At 44.5% G+C, this 17,529-nt stretch overlaps 1 protein-coding gene across 2 annotated transcripts in view; it reads right to left on the bottom strand.

Annotated features, from left to right (window-relative positions):
• Positions 1–17,529, bottom strand: part of RNF17 (ring finger protein 17) — a 3,936,714-nt gene that overhangs the window by 219,220 nt on the left and 3,699,965 nt on the right. For both annotated transcript variants that reach the window (XM_044073290.1, XM_044073289.1), the window contains one exon: positions 1,045–1,234. In XM_044073290.1, the coding sequence (XP_043929225.1) occupies positions 1,045–1,234 (190 nt within the window). The remainder of the gene's footprint in view (positions 1–1,044; positions 1,235–17,529) is intronic.

The following is a 17,529-nucleotide window of genomic DNA, read 5'->3' on the forward strand; positions in this document are numbered from 1 at the left end:
GGCACTATCTGAGCCTGAGGTAGTGGCAAGGGTTCTTTACTATGTTGTTTTTTTTTTTCTTTTTAGTTACAGTGGATGAAGAACCAACTTAGTCCAGAGCAAGTATACATGCTGTAGCCGAGGAAGAAGTCTAAATGTCAGTAAGTGCTGTTGGAAGGTGTCAATCGAAGTTAAGCTGTCAGACAAGTGTTCACAAGCAGCACAGACACTTACACTTCCCCACAAAGCTCCCTTTTCATTTTAAGAGCATAAGCAGAACACAAAAAATCCTGTCAGAAAAGAAACACTATTCCAAAACACATTGATAGAAAATTTATCAAGTAAGTTGTTAGAATAATTTGCAAATGTTTTCTGCCCTGTCAGAACAATTCTCGATTACTTAAATACATCACAAAAAGTAAATTTTCACAAGCAGTACAATTTTTTAAATAGAAAATTGCCACTAAATTCAAAAAATAACCTCTAATCAATAAACAGTGGACACTTTCAGGAAACGGATACTAAGAAAATGCGCTGCATTTCTTAAAGAGGAAACAACATTTTTCATCATAAAATGAAATGCATACATATTTTCTTAACAGGGCAATATTTTCTATATGGAAGGGTTCCCTGTTGGGATTTGTCTGCCAGAAATAAAGCTTGAAGCCGACTGTTGTTCCTGTGAAGCCTCAGACCTGCTTCCTCTCCAGGAGGCAAGGAAGCACTGAAGTTTTTTGCACTCTGATTGCTGACTTCCCTCCAAGGGGCCAGACAGTTAGCAGTCACAGCGTAGGTGGGGGAGGGAGCCAGAGCTTAGTGAAGCTGGCTTGTTGTTGTAGTATCCTAGGCAGGACACAACTCACATAGCCAAAACACTACTGCAGCAATGAGAATGATGAACATATTCTGATTCCTAACAATCCAAACTTTAAATAAGAAATTTTCAAAATGTATCAGTAAACAATGGATCAAGTTCTGATGCCAAAATATATCACAAACATTTAAGCAACACTTTATTTTTATATACTTCTGGTTATTAAGGAAAATTCGATACTCCCCACTTACCAGTAGAGAAGCACTTAGCTGTTTCCCTTCAACACAGTCCATCATAGTCCAGAGGGCTTCCATGCTCCACAATGGACTGTAAGGAATTCTGTCAGGAAGTCCATCATCTCTTGGGGGTTTAAACCCTGCTAGTTTAACCCGGAATGCTGCAACGGGATATTGGAAGAGCTCTGGAGGAATCTGTCGAAGCCTGTCATTTAATAATAGAAAATGAAATGCATAATTTGAATTGAGATTATTTGAAAATGGATACACTTACTTCTCATAGAAAGATTAATTATGTAGAAATACAGTAATGCTAAATCTTTTTGAGGATATATCATTCAGTAGGCCTGTTCCTTAGGTGAAATCCATCTATTCTCAGATGACACTGAGTCACAATATCTTCTTTTAACAATTTCACCTCTCATCATACTATCTATCTATACTTTTCAACACCTGCCCTCTAGCTACACTTAGGGTAGACTTGTACCTTTTGATTTTCTAGCACAGTAGACTGTACTTCTATTTTTGTATATACTGATTATCACAATTAATAATGTTTTATTTTGTTTTACTTTTTACATCACTGGTGTCTCTCCATGCTCTATTGGTTTAATGTATCCTGTGTATTCCACTATCAAACTGTATGCATATGCATGTACATACATACATACACACACACACACATGTTTATATATATATATATATATATATATATATATATATATATATATATATATATATAATATATTGATATATGCTTTTTTTAATTACATTTGTACTAGTTCTTTATTTAATGCTATTTAATTCTGTGAAGCTTTTCTCTCTCTCTAGGCCTCCACTGAAAATGGGTATTTACTACCCAATAAACAAATGTCCATAAATAAATACACTCCCACACATATAACATTTTGATAAGCCAATATGTGCAAGTCTAAAAAAAGGAAAGTAAATCACTATTTTTTCAACTGCCTTTTTTTCTTACTAGAAGTAGCTCTAAGGAAAGAGCCCAACAGTATATGTGGGGGTCTGTGTCTGCATCGACAATGACCTGAATTTAATTACAGGCAGAAATGGCAAAAGGACAGCTATGGCTGTGCAAGAATCGTGATGCTTTTGCCTACTTTCTTTCCCCTGGGGTGGGAAGGGAACATGGCCCAGCAATAAATCTTCAGTAGAGACTGAAGACCAGGACACAACAGTCTATGCAAGGGGGGGATTAGGCTGCCTAATGGTACACTTATCATTTATGCATGCAAGTGATGTCTGCACCCCCTTGGACCCTTGCAAAAGCACTGCAGCACAAGACAGACAGACAGATCAAGAAAACTATCTTTGGCTTTTACACATTTAAGAAAGCTGCAATTTCTCCCAGGACCTTTGTAACTTAGCATGGTTGCATGTGGAGACAGGCCAGTGGTATCATAAGAATCATGGACACCATAAGTCAAAGAATCTCTAGGAATTTTCTTGCCAAGGCAAAGTTTCTGCTGGAGAATTCCTGAAATGCCATCTGGTAAGACATGACCTTATCTATGGGAAGAAAGGCCATTCTTTTTAAGAGTTGATTAAGCATCACAGAAAGATAAGCCTTCATGAGAGTGTCAGGCACAACTTCAGAATGTTTAACCTGAACCCTAGCCTGGTAAGCACTCGAACATTGGACAGCCAAAATGGCAATACAAAGAACTGATACAGTGAAAAAGACACAGCAAATCTCAGATATCTCCTGAAGTGATGAGCAATGGGGATTACGGGGAAACACATCCTTCAAGTCCTGGGTCATTATGAAGCAGTGGTCTGGCACAAAAGATAACAATATCTGCAGGGTAAGCAACCTGAACTCGAGGACCTTGATAAAGGTTTTCAGAAATGATAGTTGTCAGGAAGACCATTGCTGGACCTCTTTTTTTTTTGGGGAACCAGGAAAATTCTGGTGTAGAAACCTTTCATCCTTTCTGAAAAAGGGATCAGTTCTATGACCTCTGAATCCAGCATCTGTCAGAGTATAGGATGGATAAAGTCTGGTCTGGCAGGTGAGGGGCACCCCCTTGAACTGAGGCCGGTGTTCCTTCCACTGCCACTTGTACCTCTGCCAACAATGTTGAGCACCCACTTATTGAAAACTAATGGTCAGGCCGTTTTGTTGAAAACGTACAAGACAGGACACCCCGGGGCCTTGGGAAAGATGGGAGTCACGGGCATAGTCATAGGTTGGAATGGGTGTTATCTTTTTTTTTGGAAAAGTAAACCCCTCATTAGGTTTGGCAGAATTCTCATCCTGGCATTTCCTTTTGGTGTCATGGCTTTTGTTCAGCTGGGACTTCTGTTTGTTGGGCCACAGAAAATTATCCTACTCACTGGAGGGAAACTTAGGACACCCCTTGTATCAATTTACTTATGCCATCCCAGTGTTTAAGGATTGGATTTGCTGCTGTACCAAACACACAATCAGAATCAACTGGTGCATTCATAATCTTATTTGTAACTCATCAGAAAAGTTTTGACTTTGCAACTGAACATACTTCCTTATCACCACAGATGTCACTGCATTTCTAGAAACAGTATCAGCCCCTTCTAAGGCACTCTAAAAGGATGTTTAGACAGTTAAACATTAGACACAACATCTTTGACACAGACCTTTGCTTAGCAGGTAAAGATGCAATGAACTCATCTAAAATATACATACACCTCAACGCAAGCTTCCATATAAATACTGGTAGTTAAGCACCTTAAAGGCTACCATACTGGACTGGGGCAGCTTCTTTCCCTGACATTCTAGCCACCTGCCTGTTAACCGAAGGGACAGGGCTTGATGAAGTCAAGTATTTTTCTTGGAATATGTTGGTGGGGACACAGCAGCTGGATCTGCAGACAAGGGGGCTTGGAGACCAGACATGGTTGAGCACACACTGAATTTCTTAAACACTTTTTAGTAAAGACATATTTAATATAGAAAAATCTGGAGCTTTCTTTAAAACATTCCCTAATGCTGGGAAGGAAGATTCCCATGTCCAAGTCCTCATCCTCCAAAAGAATACACCCTGCTGATGTCAGCAGCAGCTAAAGATTGCTCTCAATTGAATTCTTTCCTAAATCTAGCTAGCATTTGGGAAACAGAAAACATCTGTTCTGGTATCTATACCTGTTCATCACAAGAAGCTGACTGATCAGACTCCGATATTTCTAAAACATCAGATTAAAAATCCCTTTCAAATTAGAATTCATGGGTGCTGTAAGCACCTGCATTACTCATAACCCTGGTTTGCACCCCACAATCAACTGCTTGAACAATGGCTCTAGTCATGGCCACCAACTCAGTAAACATTCAGTCAGAGACTGTTGTCCTGTGACATGATGGGCCTTCTGTCTTTTTCTGTGTGCAATATACAAGTGAAAAAATCCCAGGGGGAGGCATATCAACACTGGCAACAGATTCTGCATCTGAAGAGTTTGGTTCTCCCATATCTGAACCAGGAAATGGTACAGCCCTGGAGGACATGTTTGACCCTTGAGTCATGCACAGTTGTGGTACTACCACCACACTAGGGGGCAAAAGATGTGAAGTAGTACGACAGCCTGCTTAAGGCTACTGGTGAGTTACAAGCCACAGGTTGAGGCATACTTCTTGACTTATTTCTAAGTTTTTTTTAGGTGCACAAGGGGAAGATGGTGGTGGGGCACAGTATTTGAGTCCATCAAGTTAAGGGACAAGAAACTAGCCGTCTCAATACAAAACACTAGCTGCACAGTCTGCCAGTAAAATGATGGACAAATCACACTATTCTCCCTCTAAATGGCAATCTAAAGACGATTTCTGAATACTATTCTGAACACCGAACTGAGGAAAAATGACAGTACTTTCAGTAACACGGTTCAAAGCACAAAATACATGCATAAATGTCCCCCGATTTTGTAAAAAAACAGCTAGTTTCAGTCCAAATGAATGGATAAAGCCTAAAACTATATTACATATGAAATAAATTATAAACTGATGAAAAACTCCTTTCAGAAACATTTAACATACAAAATAGTGTCAAATCGCGATTAAATGAAAAATTATTTAAAACGTAATCTTGATCAACTCACTAATCATATCCCCAAAGAAAAAACTGCAATATCAGCATGTTCTTTCATGTCAAAACTTCTAAATGAAGCTTGTAATCAACAAAACTTACTGTGCAAGTCAAAGTAAAAACAGAAGCACAAACAAAATTTATAATTAGATGAAACAGTGAAAACAGCAGAATATACTATTCAAGCACTGACAGAAAAAGCAGAGGGAAAAAAAACCTCAAAAGCGTTTATTATCAGAGCTCAGCAACCTTTTATTGTGCATCTCTTTGGCCAGCAATTTCATGTTTCAGTATCCTTTTTGAAATAGCCCTGTGTATGTAATACTTTCCAGTAATCATTTACCCTATCCAACTATTCCTCTTGCTTGCTTGAGTTGCTGCAGCCAGTTTTCTATCAGCCTTTTTCTTTTCTTTTGGTATTCTTTCACTGTCTCTAAACCTTGGAGATATCTCTGGTTGCTACTGCACCATTCCAGCTCAGCCTCTCTGACAATATTATGGTGTACCCTTTTTTCCAATAATTCCCAGTCTTTTACTATAGCACATCTGCAGTGCATGAATTGTTGCAAGATAATGAAAACCATGCATTCAGTAAAGCTTTCTTTAATAAATAGGTAGAAAAGCACCAATGTCTCATCTCTTCCTTGTCTTTATTATTTAGTGCCAACCCAAATGATGCATTATCTGTTAGTACTTTTGTACGTGTTTCATAATCCATTATCAAAACTCTGTGCGCCTGTGATATGTAAAATCTAAGTGTGACCACATTATATTGCAATGCAAGGTAAGTGTAATCATGCTTACTTTTATTCTCTTGACATGGGTCCCACATCCTAAACACTTCCAGGTATTTTCTCAAAAGCCTTGCCTCCTTTGACATGATTTTGTTTTCCTGGTCTCCTGCTTACATCCCTTATATCACATACTGGATAATAATCACAAATAATCAGCAATATCCCCTAATATTTTGCAATTACCTGTCCTAGTACTGATTTTAACCAAATTACATCAGTTTTTTGGTGGGATATAAATAACTGTTCTACCCTGCCTATATCCCCTAACCAGCAAATACCTTCCTTTGCGATCTTCCTTACATTCCTCTGCTTTAAAGCTACTCCTTTCATCTATCAATATCACCTCAGCAGAACCCAGTGTTCTCACTCTACCTGATGTTCTCATTTAGCCAAGAGCAATCTCTGCAACATCACACTCTGCACTCTTGACGTGTAAACTTAAGTTAAAATTCTTTGTCATTTTCCTTGGTCAACAGTCCCATTCACATTTCACATCATAATAGTTAATCTAGACATCCTATCTTAAAGTGTTTATTCTTAGCCATTACTGAAGTATTCCAGTTCACACCCATTTTGGGCTCGGTTTTTCTTAACTAAGCAAATTAGCAGCTGGTAATAGGCAGTATTAGAAAGTGCAAGTTGTTATTAACGAAATGACACTATGATTGGTAATCTGGAATGTATTGCAGAAGAGAAATTAATCAACTATTTGTCACTTATTTTTCATATTTGGGCTCATATTTTCATAACTTTACATTTTACTGATGAGTATGGTGTTATATACCGTGGTGAAACTGGGAAATTCATTATCAATGTCAATTTATATCACATCATACCTGAGACATTGCTAGTTGTTTGTTAGTACTATGAAATGAGAAGTTATGTACCTACCATAATGTTCCATGTTAGTTGTCTTCTCTCGCCTTCTTTCTTGCTTGATGGGTTCGGAGCCGATCCTCGGCTCCGACTCGGCACTTGCTAAGCTCGAGAGTCCCTTTTACCAGCTCGAGGCAGCCCCATATCCCATGATGCAAGGCGGTAAGTACCCATATCTCGTTTGTACCTATAGGGAGAAACACCTAGCACAAAAAACTTTCCACTGAAGGAAAGAAAACAACTAGCCTAAATAAGGGCTGTAATGGGAACCAGGTAACTAACTGGTGCCTAAAGAAGCAATCTTCCAAACAAGGGAGATCAAGGTCTGTCCAGGCAAGGGGGTAGGAGGGAGGGTCGCAAGAAAGAAGGCGAGAAGACAACTAACATGGAACGTTATGGTAGGTACATAACTTCTCAATGTTAAGTTGTCAATCTCGCCTTCATTCTTGCTTGATGGGACCGCGTCCCTAGCACCTCTATCCTGGGTGGCTCAATGGAACAGACTCTTGAGAACCGTAGAACCAAAACTGGCTCTATCCCTGGAGGCCAAATCCAATTTGTAATGAGAAACAAAGGTATGAGGAGTGGCCCAAGTGGCTGCTGCACAAATAGTGTCTAAAGGGAGTCTAGCCTGAAAGGCTGTGGAAGTGGCTAAACTTCTGGTGGAATGCGCTTTTGGTTTTGAGCACAGCTGTTTGCCCCTGAGCTGATAGATTTCGGAGATGGTGGAAGAAAGCCATCTAGATAAGGTCACTTTGGAAACAGGAAGGCCTTTCTTATTTTCAGCATAAGAAAGAAAGAGCTGATCGGATTTCCTGAATTGTTTTGTTCTGTCCAAATAATATCTGAGTTGGCGGTGAACATCAAGATAATGTAATTTTTGTTCCGATCTGTTGGAGTAATTAGGAAAAATACAGGGAGATCAATAGATTGGTTCAAATTTGTTTTCGAAGTCACCTTAGGCAAAAAGGATGGATTAGTTCTCAAGGATAGCCTGTCCTTGTGGAAGACCAAATAAGGGGGACGAACAGAAAGAGCATGAAGTTCTGACACTCTCCTGGCCGAGGTAATAGCGACAAGGAAGAGTGTTTTCCATGAAAGAAACTTCAGTGAACATGAAACAGCTGGGTCGAAGGGAGGAAGAATTAAGGATGTCAGCACTAGATTTAGGTCCCATTGAGGAGGAGGACTCCTGACAGGAGGTTTAAGGAGAAAAATCCCTTTTAGAAAGGCTCTACAAAGCCTGTGGGACATAATGTTGTGATCTGCAAACCCGACATGAAAGTTCGAGATAGCAGCCAACTGAACTTTGACCGTGGAAGATGAAGAGCCCGAGTGAAAGATTTCCGCTAAAAAATCCAAAACTGCATGAACAGGGGCAGTAAAGGGATCTATATTCTTTGATTCTGCCCAACAAGAGAAGCGTTTCCACTTGCTGGTATAAATCCTTCTAGTAGAGGATTTAAGGGAAGCCACTATGATATCCCTAACTGGGTTAGAGATCATAGGAAGCCTGGCTAAGGAAGGAAGTGGAGCAACCAAGCTGTGAGGTTGAGAGAAGGAATAGACCGATGCAGCTGACCCGATTGGTGAATCAGAAGGTCTGGCACTGGGTCCAGATGCCACGGCTGCACCAATAGGTGACGATGGAGGAACGGAAACCAAATTTGTCGAGGCCAATAGGGGGCAATGAGAATCATTTTGGCTCTCAAAACGGTGGCTTTCTGGAGTACTTGTGGAATCAAAGGAAAGGGAGGAAAGGCATAAAGAAGTCCCTGGGGCCAATCCTGGGTAAGAGCGTCCCTGGGGGGGGTGGTCTGGCAGTGGGAAGAGAGAGAAGTCGTCTGGGCATTTGCTGTTTTGGGGAGTAGCAAAAAGATCGCAATATGGGCGGCCCCATTCTAGAAAAATCTCCTCTACTATAGATTGTTTAAGAGACCACTCGTGAGGCATGACAATAGCTCTGCTCAATCTGTCCGCTAAAATGTTGGTTTTCCCAGGGATATGCGTTGCTACCAGAAACCGATGAGAGGAGATCACCCATTGCCAAAGTCTGAGAGCTTCTCGACACAAGGGGTAGGACTTGGTTCCGCCCTGTTTGTTGATATACCATACTACAGACATGTTGTCCGTGTGAACTGCAATTGTTCCCAAGGGAAGAAAGTCGTTGAGGGCTTGCAACGTTAAAAGCACTGCTCTCATCTCTAGGACATTTATGTGCAGGTGGTATTCGAACGGTTGCCACGTCCCATGAACCATCCTGCCCTGATAATGACCCCCCCACCCGATCAGGGAGGCGTCCGTAGTGACTGTGGCTACCGGGGCCGGGGATACAAAGGGTCTGCCCTGATGAATCTGGGGAGAAGAAATCCACCAGGATAGGTGGTTTTTGCAAGCTTGTGTAACCAGGATTTTGTGACGCATGGGAAGTTGTTGGTAAGACCACTGGGTGAACAACATCCATTGAAGAAGACGCATGTAGAAGCGGGCCAAGGGAAGAAGGGTAATGGCCGCTGCCATGAGGCCCAACACTTTCAGGACCAGTCTGGCTTGCACCTTTTCGCTGGCAAGGATGATCCGCACGTGACTTTGGATATCTGAGATTCTTTGGTCTGTGAGGGTTGCTGACATCCGAACAGTGTCTAAATTTGCGTCTATGAAAGTAATAGACTGGCAGGGCAACAAGGAGGATTTTTCGTAGTTGATCGAAATTCCTAACTGAGTGCAGAGATTTAGGGTGTAATCCCTGGCTTGGAGAAGTTGATGCCTGGTGGTGGCTGAAAGGAGCCAGTCGTCGAGATACGGAAACACCTGGAATCCTTGATGTCTCAGGTGAGCCGTGACCACTACCAAACATTTGGTGAACACTCTGGGGGCTGTAGTGAGACCAAAGGGCAGGGCTCTGAAATGAAAGTGACTGGACCCCAGCCGAAAGCGGAGAAACCTTCTGGAGCGGCTGTGAATTTTTATGTGATAGTACGCATCCTGAAGGTCTATTGAGCACATCCAGTTGTCTTTGCCCAGGAAGGGCAAAATTGATTGAAGTGTGACCATTCGTAATCTCGTCTTTTTCACAGACTTGTTGAGTCTGCTGAGATCCAATATTGGTCTCCAATCTCCCGTCTTTTTGGGGACCCAAAAGAACCTTGAGTAGATTCCGGGCTCTGAATGGTCTGTTGTAACTGGCTGAATGGCTCTTTTGTGTAGAAGCTTTGATACTTCTAACTTTGCGATTTCCCTTAGACCGGGTGGCACATCTGGAAGGGAATTTTTGTGAGTGAAGGGACTTTCCTCGAAAGGAATTTTGTAACCCTCGGATATGATCGACTGTACCCATCTGTCTTGTGAGAGGGAAAGCCAGGCTTGTGGGTACAGCGATAATCTTCCCCCGACTGCCTCCAAGGATGGACAGTCTGGCAACACCTCAGGGATGCTGGAAGGGCATGTCAGAAAGAGACTCTCTGCTTCCCTGGTTTTGTGGACCCCCTCTGCCTCTAGGGCGGCGTCTGTTATTATTACCCCCTCTGCCTATAGGGGTAAACTGACCACGTGTATCCGGCGTGACTCCTTGGGATTTGCGGAACCACATCTTTCCACCCTTCTGTCCTTTGGGGTAAGGTCTAGAAGGGGTGGAAAAACGGACCCCTACGGCAGAAAGAGTCTTGCCGTCCTGCTCACACCTGGTCAATGTATTCTTCACTTGAGGACCAAACAAAGTTGATCCATCAAAGGGAGAGTTTGTGAAGGACGCCTTGAAGGGATCTGCAAAATTACAGAGCCGCATCCAGGATTGACGTCTCAGAGCCACTCCCGTGCCTGCGGCTCTACTCGCTCCATCTGCTGCATACGAAATCAGCCGCATGGAGGAGTTGGTTATGGAGTTAAGGATTCCTAGCTGAGAAGCAATCTTGTCTTGTGCCCCCAGAGCTGCAGGATCCTGTACTACTTCACCTAGTTCCTTAAGGATGTCCCTTTGGAGTCTGGTGAAGTGACACAAATAGTTCAGCGAACGCATGGCAAAAGGCACTGAGCCGATACAGGCAAAGAGATCATGGTGTCGCAGCCGGTCGGCGCCGACACCGAAGCCCGAGCCACATGGATGTCGGAGCCAGTCGGCACCAAAGTGACCTTCACAGTATCAGCACCGATAGCCATCAGTGCCGAAGATTTCTCCAAGCTAAGATCAGCTCCAGCCGGAGCCGATCTCGACTCCGAAGGAGTCGGAGCCAAGGCCGAAGGCTTAGGTACCGAAGCCTGGGCCTTGGTAGTCTTAGAGGGCTTACCCGGAGCCGATTTTGCCGGGGAGCCCTCCGGTTTAAGAAGTCCTCTTAAAATAAGTTTGTTCCTCCTTTCCTGCAGGACTCTCTGGCTAAAAGAATGAAAATTGCACAGGAGTCCTGCAGGTGGAGAGGTCCCAGGCAGTATATACAAGAAGTGTGACCGTCTGTCAGAGACATCTTCTGACAGCACGAGTCACACTTCTTGAAGCCTGAGACCCTCTGATCTTTAGACATGGTGCTTTCACAAACACTACACACACAGTCCCGAACCAGAGAAACTAAAGTTAAAGTACTGAGAAGTAAAAACTCACACACACACACACACACACACACACACCCTGACAGGGGTGGGGGGGTGGGAGGGATTAAAGGCCTGACTAAAAAAGTAAAGAAGGAAAAATAAAGTTAGTCAGAAAAAGCCTCACAATTATCTATAAAGATAGAATTTTAAAGAAAATAGAATTTTTTTCTGATTGGGGGCTAAAAGTTTAGTAATATTAAACACTTACCAGGAGCTGGTAAAAGGAGGACCTCATCAGCGAAGCGGCAAATGAGATCTGGGTACTTACCGCCTTGCATCATGGGATATGGGGCTGCCTCGAGCTGGTAAAAGTGACTCTATAGCTTAGCAAGTGCCGAGTCGGAGCCGAGGATCGGCTCCGAACCCATCAAGCAAGAATGAAGGCGAGATTGACAACTTAACATCAAGAAGTTATGTACTCACCATAACGTTCGATGTATGTAGTCCATCTCGCCTCACAGTCTTACCTGTGGGTTCGGAGCTGAACCTCGGCTCTGACTCAGCCATACTCTAGCACGAAGTCTTTCAATTGGCTGGGCTAAGAGGTATCCCATGCTGCACTGCTCCCTTTCCCCAGATCTTGTTTGCTGCAAACTCAATCACTCTATCACTCTCCCCCCATACACATAACACAAAGAGAAAGAAAAAACATTCCAATAATAAAAGGAGTACTGAAACCAGAACTAACCTTTAGGTCCTCCAGGATGGGGAAGGAGGGAGGATAAGTAAGAATGTGAGGCGAGATGGACTACATACATTGAACGTTATGGTGAGTACATAACTTCTTGATGTTATGTAGTCCAATCTCGCCTACATTCTTACCTGTGGGACAGCGTCCCCAGTACCTGAACCCTGGGAGGCTCAGTGGAAAATACTGCTGAGCACTGTGGAACCAATGGAAGATCTGCCTCTAGATACCAAATCCAATTTATAGTGAGTAATAAAGGTGTGAGTAGATGCCCATGTAGCTGCAGCACAATCATCATCCATAGACATCCTGGCCAAAAATGCTGTAGAGGTAGACATAGATCGGGTAGAATGAGCCTTCACTCTAAATGGTAAAGCCTTACCACCTGAGGCATAAATGAAGGAAATACAACTAGATATCCATCTAGACAAGGTCACTTTGGAAACAGAAGACCCAATCTTATTTTCCAAAAGTGAGACAAACAGCTGATCCGATTTCCTAAGGTCCTACGTTCTATGTAAATAAAAATGCAACTGCCTGTGAACATCCAACTGGTGAAATTTGAATTCTGCCCTATTAGAGAACTCTGGAAAAAAAATACGGGCAGTTCAATGGATTGGTTGAGATTACTAACCGAAGCCATTTTGGCATAAAGGAAGGGTTTGGCCTGAGGGAAACCCTGTCCCTATGAAAAATCAAGTAAGGTGGTCTGATTGACAAAGCTTGGAGCTCTGAGACACGTCTAGCTGAAACGATGGCTACCAGAAAGATAGTTTTCCAAGTCAAATATTTAATTTCACAAGTAGCTGCAGGCTCAAAGGGGGAAGTGGTGAGGCATTGTAGCACAAAATTTAGATCCCAAGGCATGACCGGTTCAAAGACTGGAGGGCAGAGCAGCATAGTGCCCTTCAAGAATGCCTTACAAAGTTTATGCACCATTAAACTGGGTTCTTTAGCGACGTGAAAAGTGGAAATAGCCGCCAACTGGACTTTAATGGTTGTGGCTGCTGACCCCTGATTGAAAAGCAAGGAAAGAAATTCCAGAACTGAAGAGATTGGAGCTGTATACAGATCAATTTGCCTTGCATGAGCCCAGATGGAGAATCTTTTCCATTTACTGGAATAAATTTTTCTGGTCGAAGGCTTATGGGAAGAAGACAGAATATGAACCACTTCTGGAGAAAAACGATGAAGCCTGACTAGTGATGGAAGTGGAGTAGCCAGGCTGTCAACCGGAGGGTTTGAAGAGAGGGATGGAACTGCCCTGACATATGAGTCAGTTGATCTGGCTGTGGGTCCAGAATCCAGGGTGCGTCCATGAGATAAGGATGGAGAAAGGGGAACCAAATTTGACGAGGCCAGTGTGGAGCAATCGGAATCATTTTGCTTCCCAAGGATTGTGCTTTCTGAATAACCTTTGTCAGCAGAGGAACAGGCGGGAAGGCATACAGTAGACCGGAGGACCAATCGTGAACCAGAGCGTCCCTGGGTGACTCCCCCTGAGGGGGAATAAGGGTGAAGTAGCTGCTGCACTTGGTATTGAGGGGACTGGCAAATAGGTCGTAGCAAGGCTGACCCCATCTGCAGAAAATCTGTTCCGCAACTTGACTGTTCAGGGACCACTCGTGAGGCATAAGAATAGCTCTGCTCAACCTGTCAGCGATCACGTTGGACTTCCCCGGAATGTGCATTGCTACAAGAAAATGTTGGGAAGACACTGCCCACTGCCACACTCGAATGGCCTCTCTGCAAAGAGGATACGATCTGGTTCCTCCTTGTTTGTTCAGATACCATACCACCGACATATTGTCTGAGTGGATTGCAATTGTCCTGAGAGGAAGAAAGCTCTGAAGTGCTTGCAACGCTAGTAGCACTGCTCTCATCTCCAAGATACTGATATACAGATGTATCTCGTGCTCCTGCCACATGCCTTGGACTGTCCTGCCGAGATAATGCCCCCCCCCCATCTGGGAAGCATCCGTGGTCACTGTGGCAACAGGAGGGGATGAAACTAAGGGTTTTCCCGCATTGAGGTTGCTGGTGTGAAGCCACCAGCATAGATCCTGCTTGCACCTGTCTGTGATCATTATGAGATGAGAAAGCGGAAGACTTTGTGGAGACCACTGGACAAAAAGCAGCCACTGAAGGAGCCTCATGTTTAGCCTCGCAAGAGAGACCAGTATAATTGTTGCAGCCATCGTCCCTAACAATTTGAGAACCGTTTTTGCCTTCACTTTCTTTAAAGGGAGCAACGAGTTTACCTGTTGTTGCAAACCTTGAATCCTTTCTTGTGGTAAAAACGCCCTCATGAGCACGGTGTCTAACTCGGCGCCTATAAAGGAGACATAATGCGAGGGTGGCAAGGCAGACTTTTCCCAATTTAGAGTGATACCCAATCGTTGACACAGATTGATGGTGGTGTGTCTGGTCTCTAGTAGTAGATGCCTGGTGGTGGCAGAAAGGAGCCAGTCATCCAGGTACAGAAACACTTGGAATCCCTGACGTCTCAAGTGAGCTGTCACCACTGCCATACATTTGGTGAACACCCTGCGGACTGTGGTGAGACCAAAGAGCAGGGTTCGAAATTGAAAATGACTGTCTCCCAGCTGGAAGCGTAGATGACTTCTGGCTGGATGCCTTGTCCATTTTTATATGGTAGTAAGCATCCTTGAGGTCGATGGAGCACATCCACACTTCTTTTCCCAACAATGGGACAATGGATTGCAATGTGACCATTTGGAACTTGGACTTCTTCACATGGAGGTTCAAGCGGCTGAGATCCAAGATGGGGCTCGGGTCCCCTGTTCTTTTCAGCACCAAAAAAAATCTGGAGTAAGTCCCTAATCCGATCTGGTCTGAGGGGACATGCTGGATGGCTCCTTTTTCTTGCAGCTTTTGAAATTCTGAAGCTGCGGAATCCCTTTGATTGGGTGTAACATCTGGGATTCTTTTGATCGGTGAGGGTGGGGGGAGAAGGGAATGTGATATCCTCCAGAAATTATCTTTAATACCCACTGGTCCTGGGTGATGTGCTGCCAGGCTTCTGGGTATAGTGAGATGCAACCCCCGACTGGCTCTGGAGATGTGCAGTGGGGCCTCCCATCAGGAGTGCTGGTAGGGAGGACCACGAAAGGAGTCACGGTCTCCCTGGTTAAGCAGGCCTCCTCTGCCTCTAGGGAGGCTTCTACCCGAGTTACCACCCCCTCCCCTGCCTCTGGAGGGGAATTCACTTTGTGCGTCAGGAAAAAATTTCTGCGATTTCTTGAACCACATTTTCCCACCCTTCTGGCTCTTGGGATAAGGTCTAGAAGGCATGGAAAAACGGACTCCCACGGCAGACAGAGTTTTTCCCTCTTGCTCGCACCTAGTGAGAATGTCTTTCACCTTGGCTCTGAACAATGAGGAACCATCAAATTGGGTGTTGGTAAATGTAGACTTGAAGGCCTCTGCAAAATTACAGAGGTGCATCCAGGAGTGCCTCCTGAGAGAAACTCCGGAACTCGCTGCTCTACTCGCTCCTTCGGCTGTGTAGGAGATGAGCCTCATGGAGGAGTTAGCGAGAGAACTTAAGGTAGACATCTGAGCAGTGACTTTCTGAGCCACTGCATCAGGAATGTTACCTTGCAGAGTATCTCAAAGCTGTTTTAGGAGATCTCTTTGGAGCCGTGTAAAATATGATAAGTAATTCAGCGACCGCAGAGTAAATGACGCTGAAGAAAACATACGCTTCCCATACCGATCCATAGTCTTAGACTCCTTGTTAGGGGGATGGATGGTAGATGAAGTCTCAGCCAGTTCCTTCTTGGTGGCCGCTGCCACCACCATGGCATCTACTGGGATGCCTTTCATGAGAAAGTCTTTGCCAGAGGGGGCAGACAGAAATTTGTTGGGTCTCCTCTGGACTGATTCCACAGTGTTAGGGGTTTTCCACACCCTTTGACAAACCAGATCCAGGAGTTCGTCGAAGGGTGGAGAGACCCAGGAGGCAGAAGGCTGAGCCCCAAAGGCCTTCAGGAACACTGACTCCTCTTCAGAGGGGGGAGGGGGGTTTAAGGGCCAGTCGCCTCTCTGTTTCAAGATCTCTAGGATATCAGAGAAAGAGATATCTTCAGAGGGCGACTTTGGGGACCCCTCGGATTCCTCAAGGTCAGTGTCTGACGTGAGAAATTCTTCCTGGGAGTCAATGTGCTTCCTCTTGCACATTCTTTTTCTGGGTGGCTCCTCAGGCACAAACTCTGGTGAGCCCTCAGAAATTAGGGGACCACTCATGGGGGGTCTCCTGAGGCCTTGGGTCTCTGCTGTCCAAAGACAGAGGGTGATCAGAGACTGATACAGTAGCTGGAGGGGGAAGAGTGTCAGAACTGTATGATGCAGCTGAGGATCTGGCCAGCACGCTCCTCATGACCTCGAAAGCTGGTCCCCCTGGTTCCGAAGACCAACCAACCGTGGAATCCCTTGGAGCAGAAGGGACACGGTCAGAAGCCGAAGCAAGAGTCAGGCTCACCCGAGCCAAAGCACTGAGTGGGAGGCTAGGAACTGAAGAGCACCCCCCTCGGGTGCAACTGAGAAACCATGCGTCTTGAACCACATGGACGGGGCCGACGGGGTCGGAGCGTAGATTGGAGCCGACAAGCTGGTATGGGCTATCGGAGACGACCTAGAAGAATCAGATGGCGCCAACCACTCTGGCTCCGAAGGCTGGGATTTGCTCAGAGGATCTATAAACGATGGATGGGTGACGGGCTCCGGAGCAGACTGGGCTGGAGCCGAAAGCAATTTAGCCAGCACCGGTGAATGGTGCAGTCTCTGCACCACTCTATCCACATCAGAAAGTGTTCTGGAGAACCTAGAGGACAAAGAAAGAGATCTAGACCTCCTCTCAGAAGGAGACCTGTGAGGAGGAGACACCAGTCTAAATATTGGAGATCGGCTCCGAGCTAGTATCTCCATCACCAGCTCCGAAATGTGGGAGCCGATGAAGGTCCTGTAGCTTCAGAAACTTCCTTCGGCACAGAAGACAGTGGAGCCAAGGATGCCACAGTAGGTTTGGTAACTTTCTCCGGGGGATCCAATAGTACAGACGGAGCCTGAGTTCGTTTTTTTTGCTTTAGATGTTTTAGAGGGAGAGGACATAGCACTAGAAGACCTCTCCAAATCTTTCTCAAAGGAGGAGTTTCAGTAGTCCCTTCAAAATCAGTTTGTTCTTCCGTTCTTGAAGAACACGAGGGCTGAACGCATGACAAAAAGCACAAGACTCCTGAAGGTGTATAGCCCCCAAACAATAAACACATACAGAGTGCCCATTGGTAATAGACATCTTGTACCCACATTTGCTACACTTCTTAAAGCCCGAAGGCTTATGTTCTTTTGTATCCTTAGACATGGTTGGCAGGATACTTGATACAACACCACAGAATGGACTAATACAAGCAAAAGCGTGAAAACTATAACTAAAAGCTATAAACAACACACCAGGACCTCTAACTCA

This window comes from Protopterus annectens, chromosome 5.part1 (genome assembly GCF_019279795.1).
Source record: "Protopterus annectens isolate FY-2018-M chromosome 5.part1, PAN1.0, whole genome shotgun sequence".
Lineage (NCBI taxonomy): Eukaryota > Metazoa > Chordata > Ceratodontiformes > Protopteridae > Protopterus > Protopterus annectens.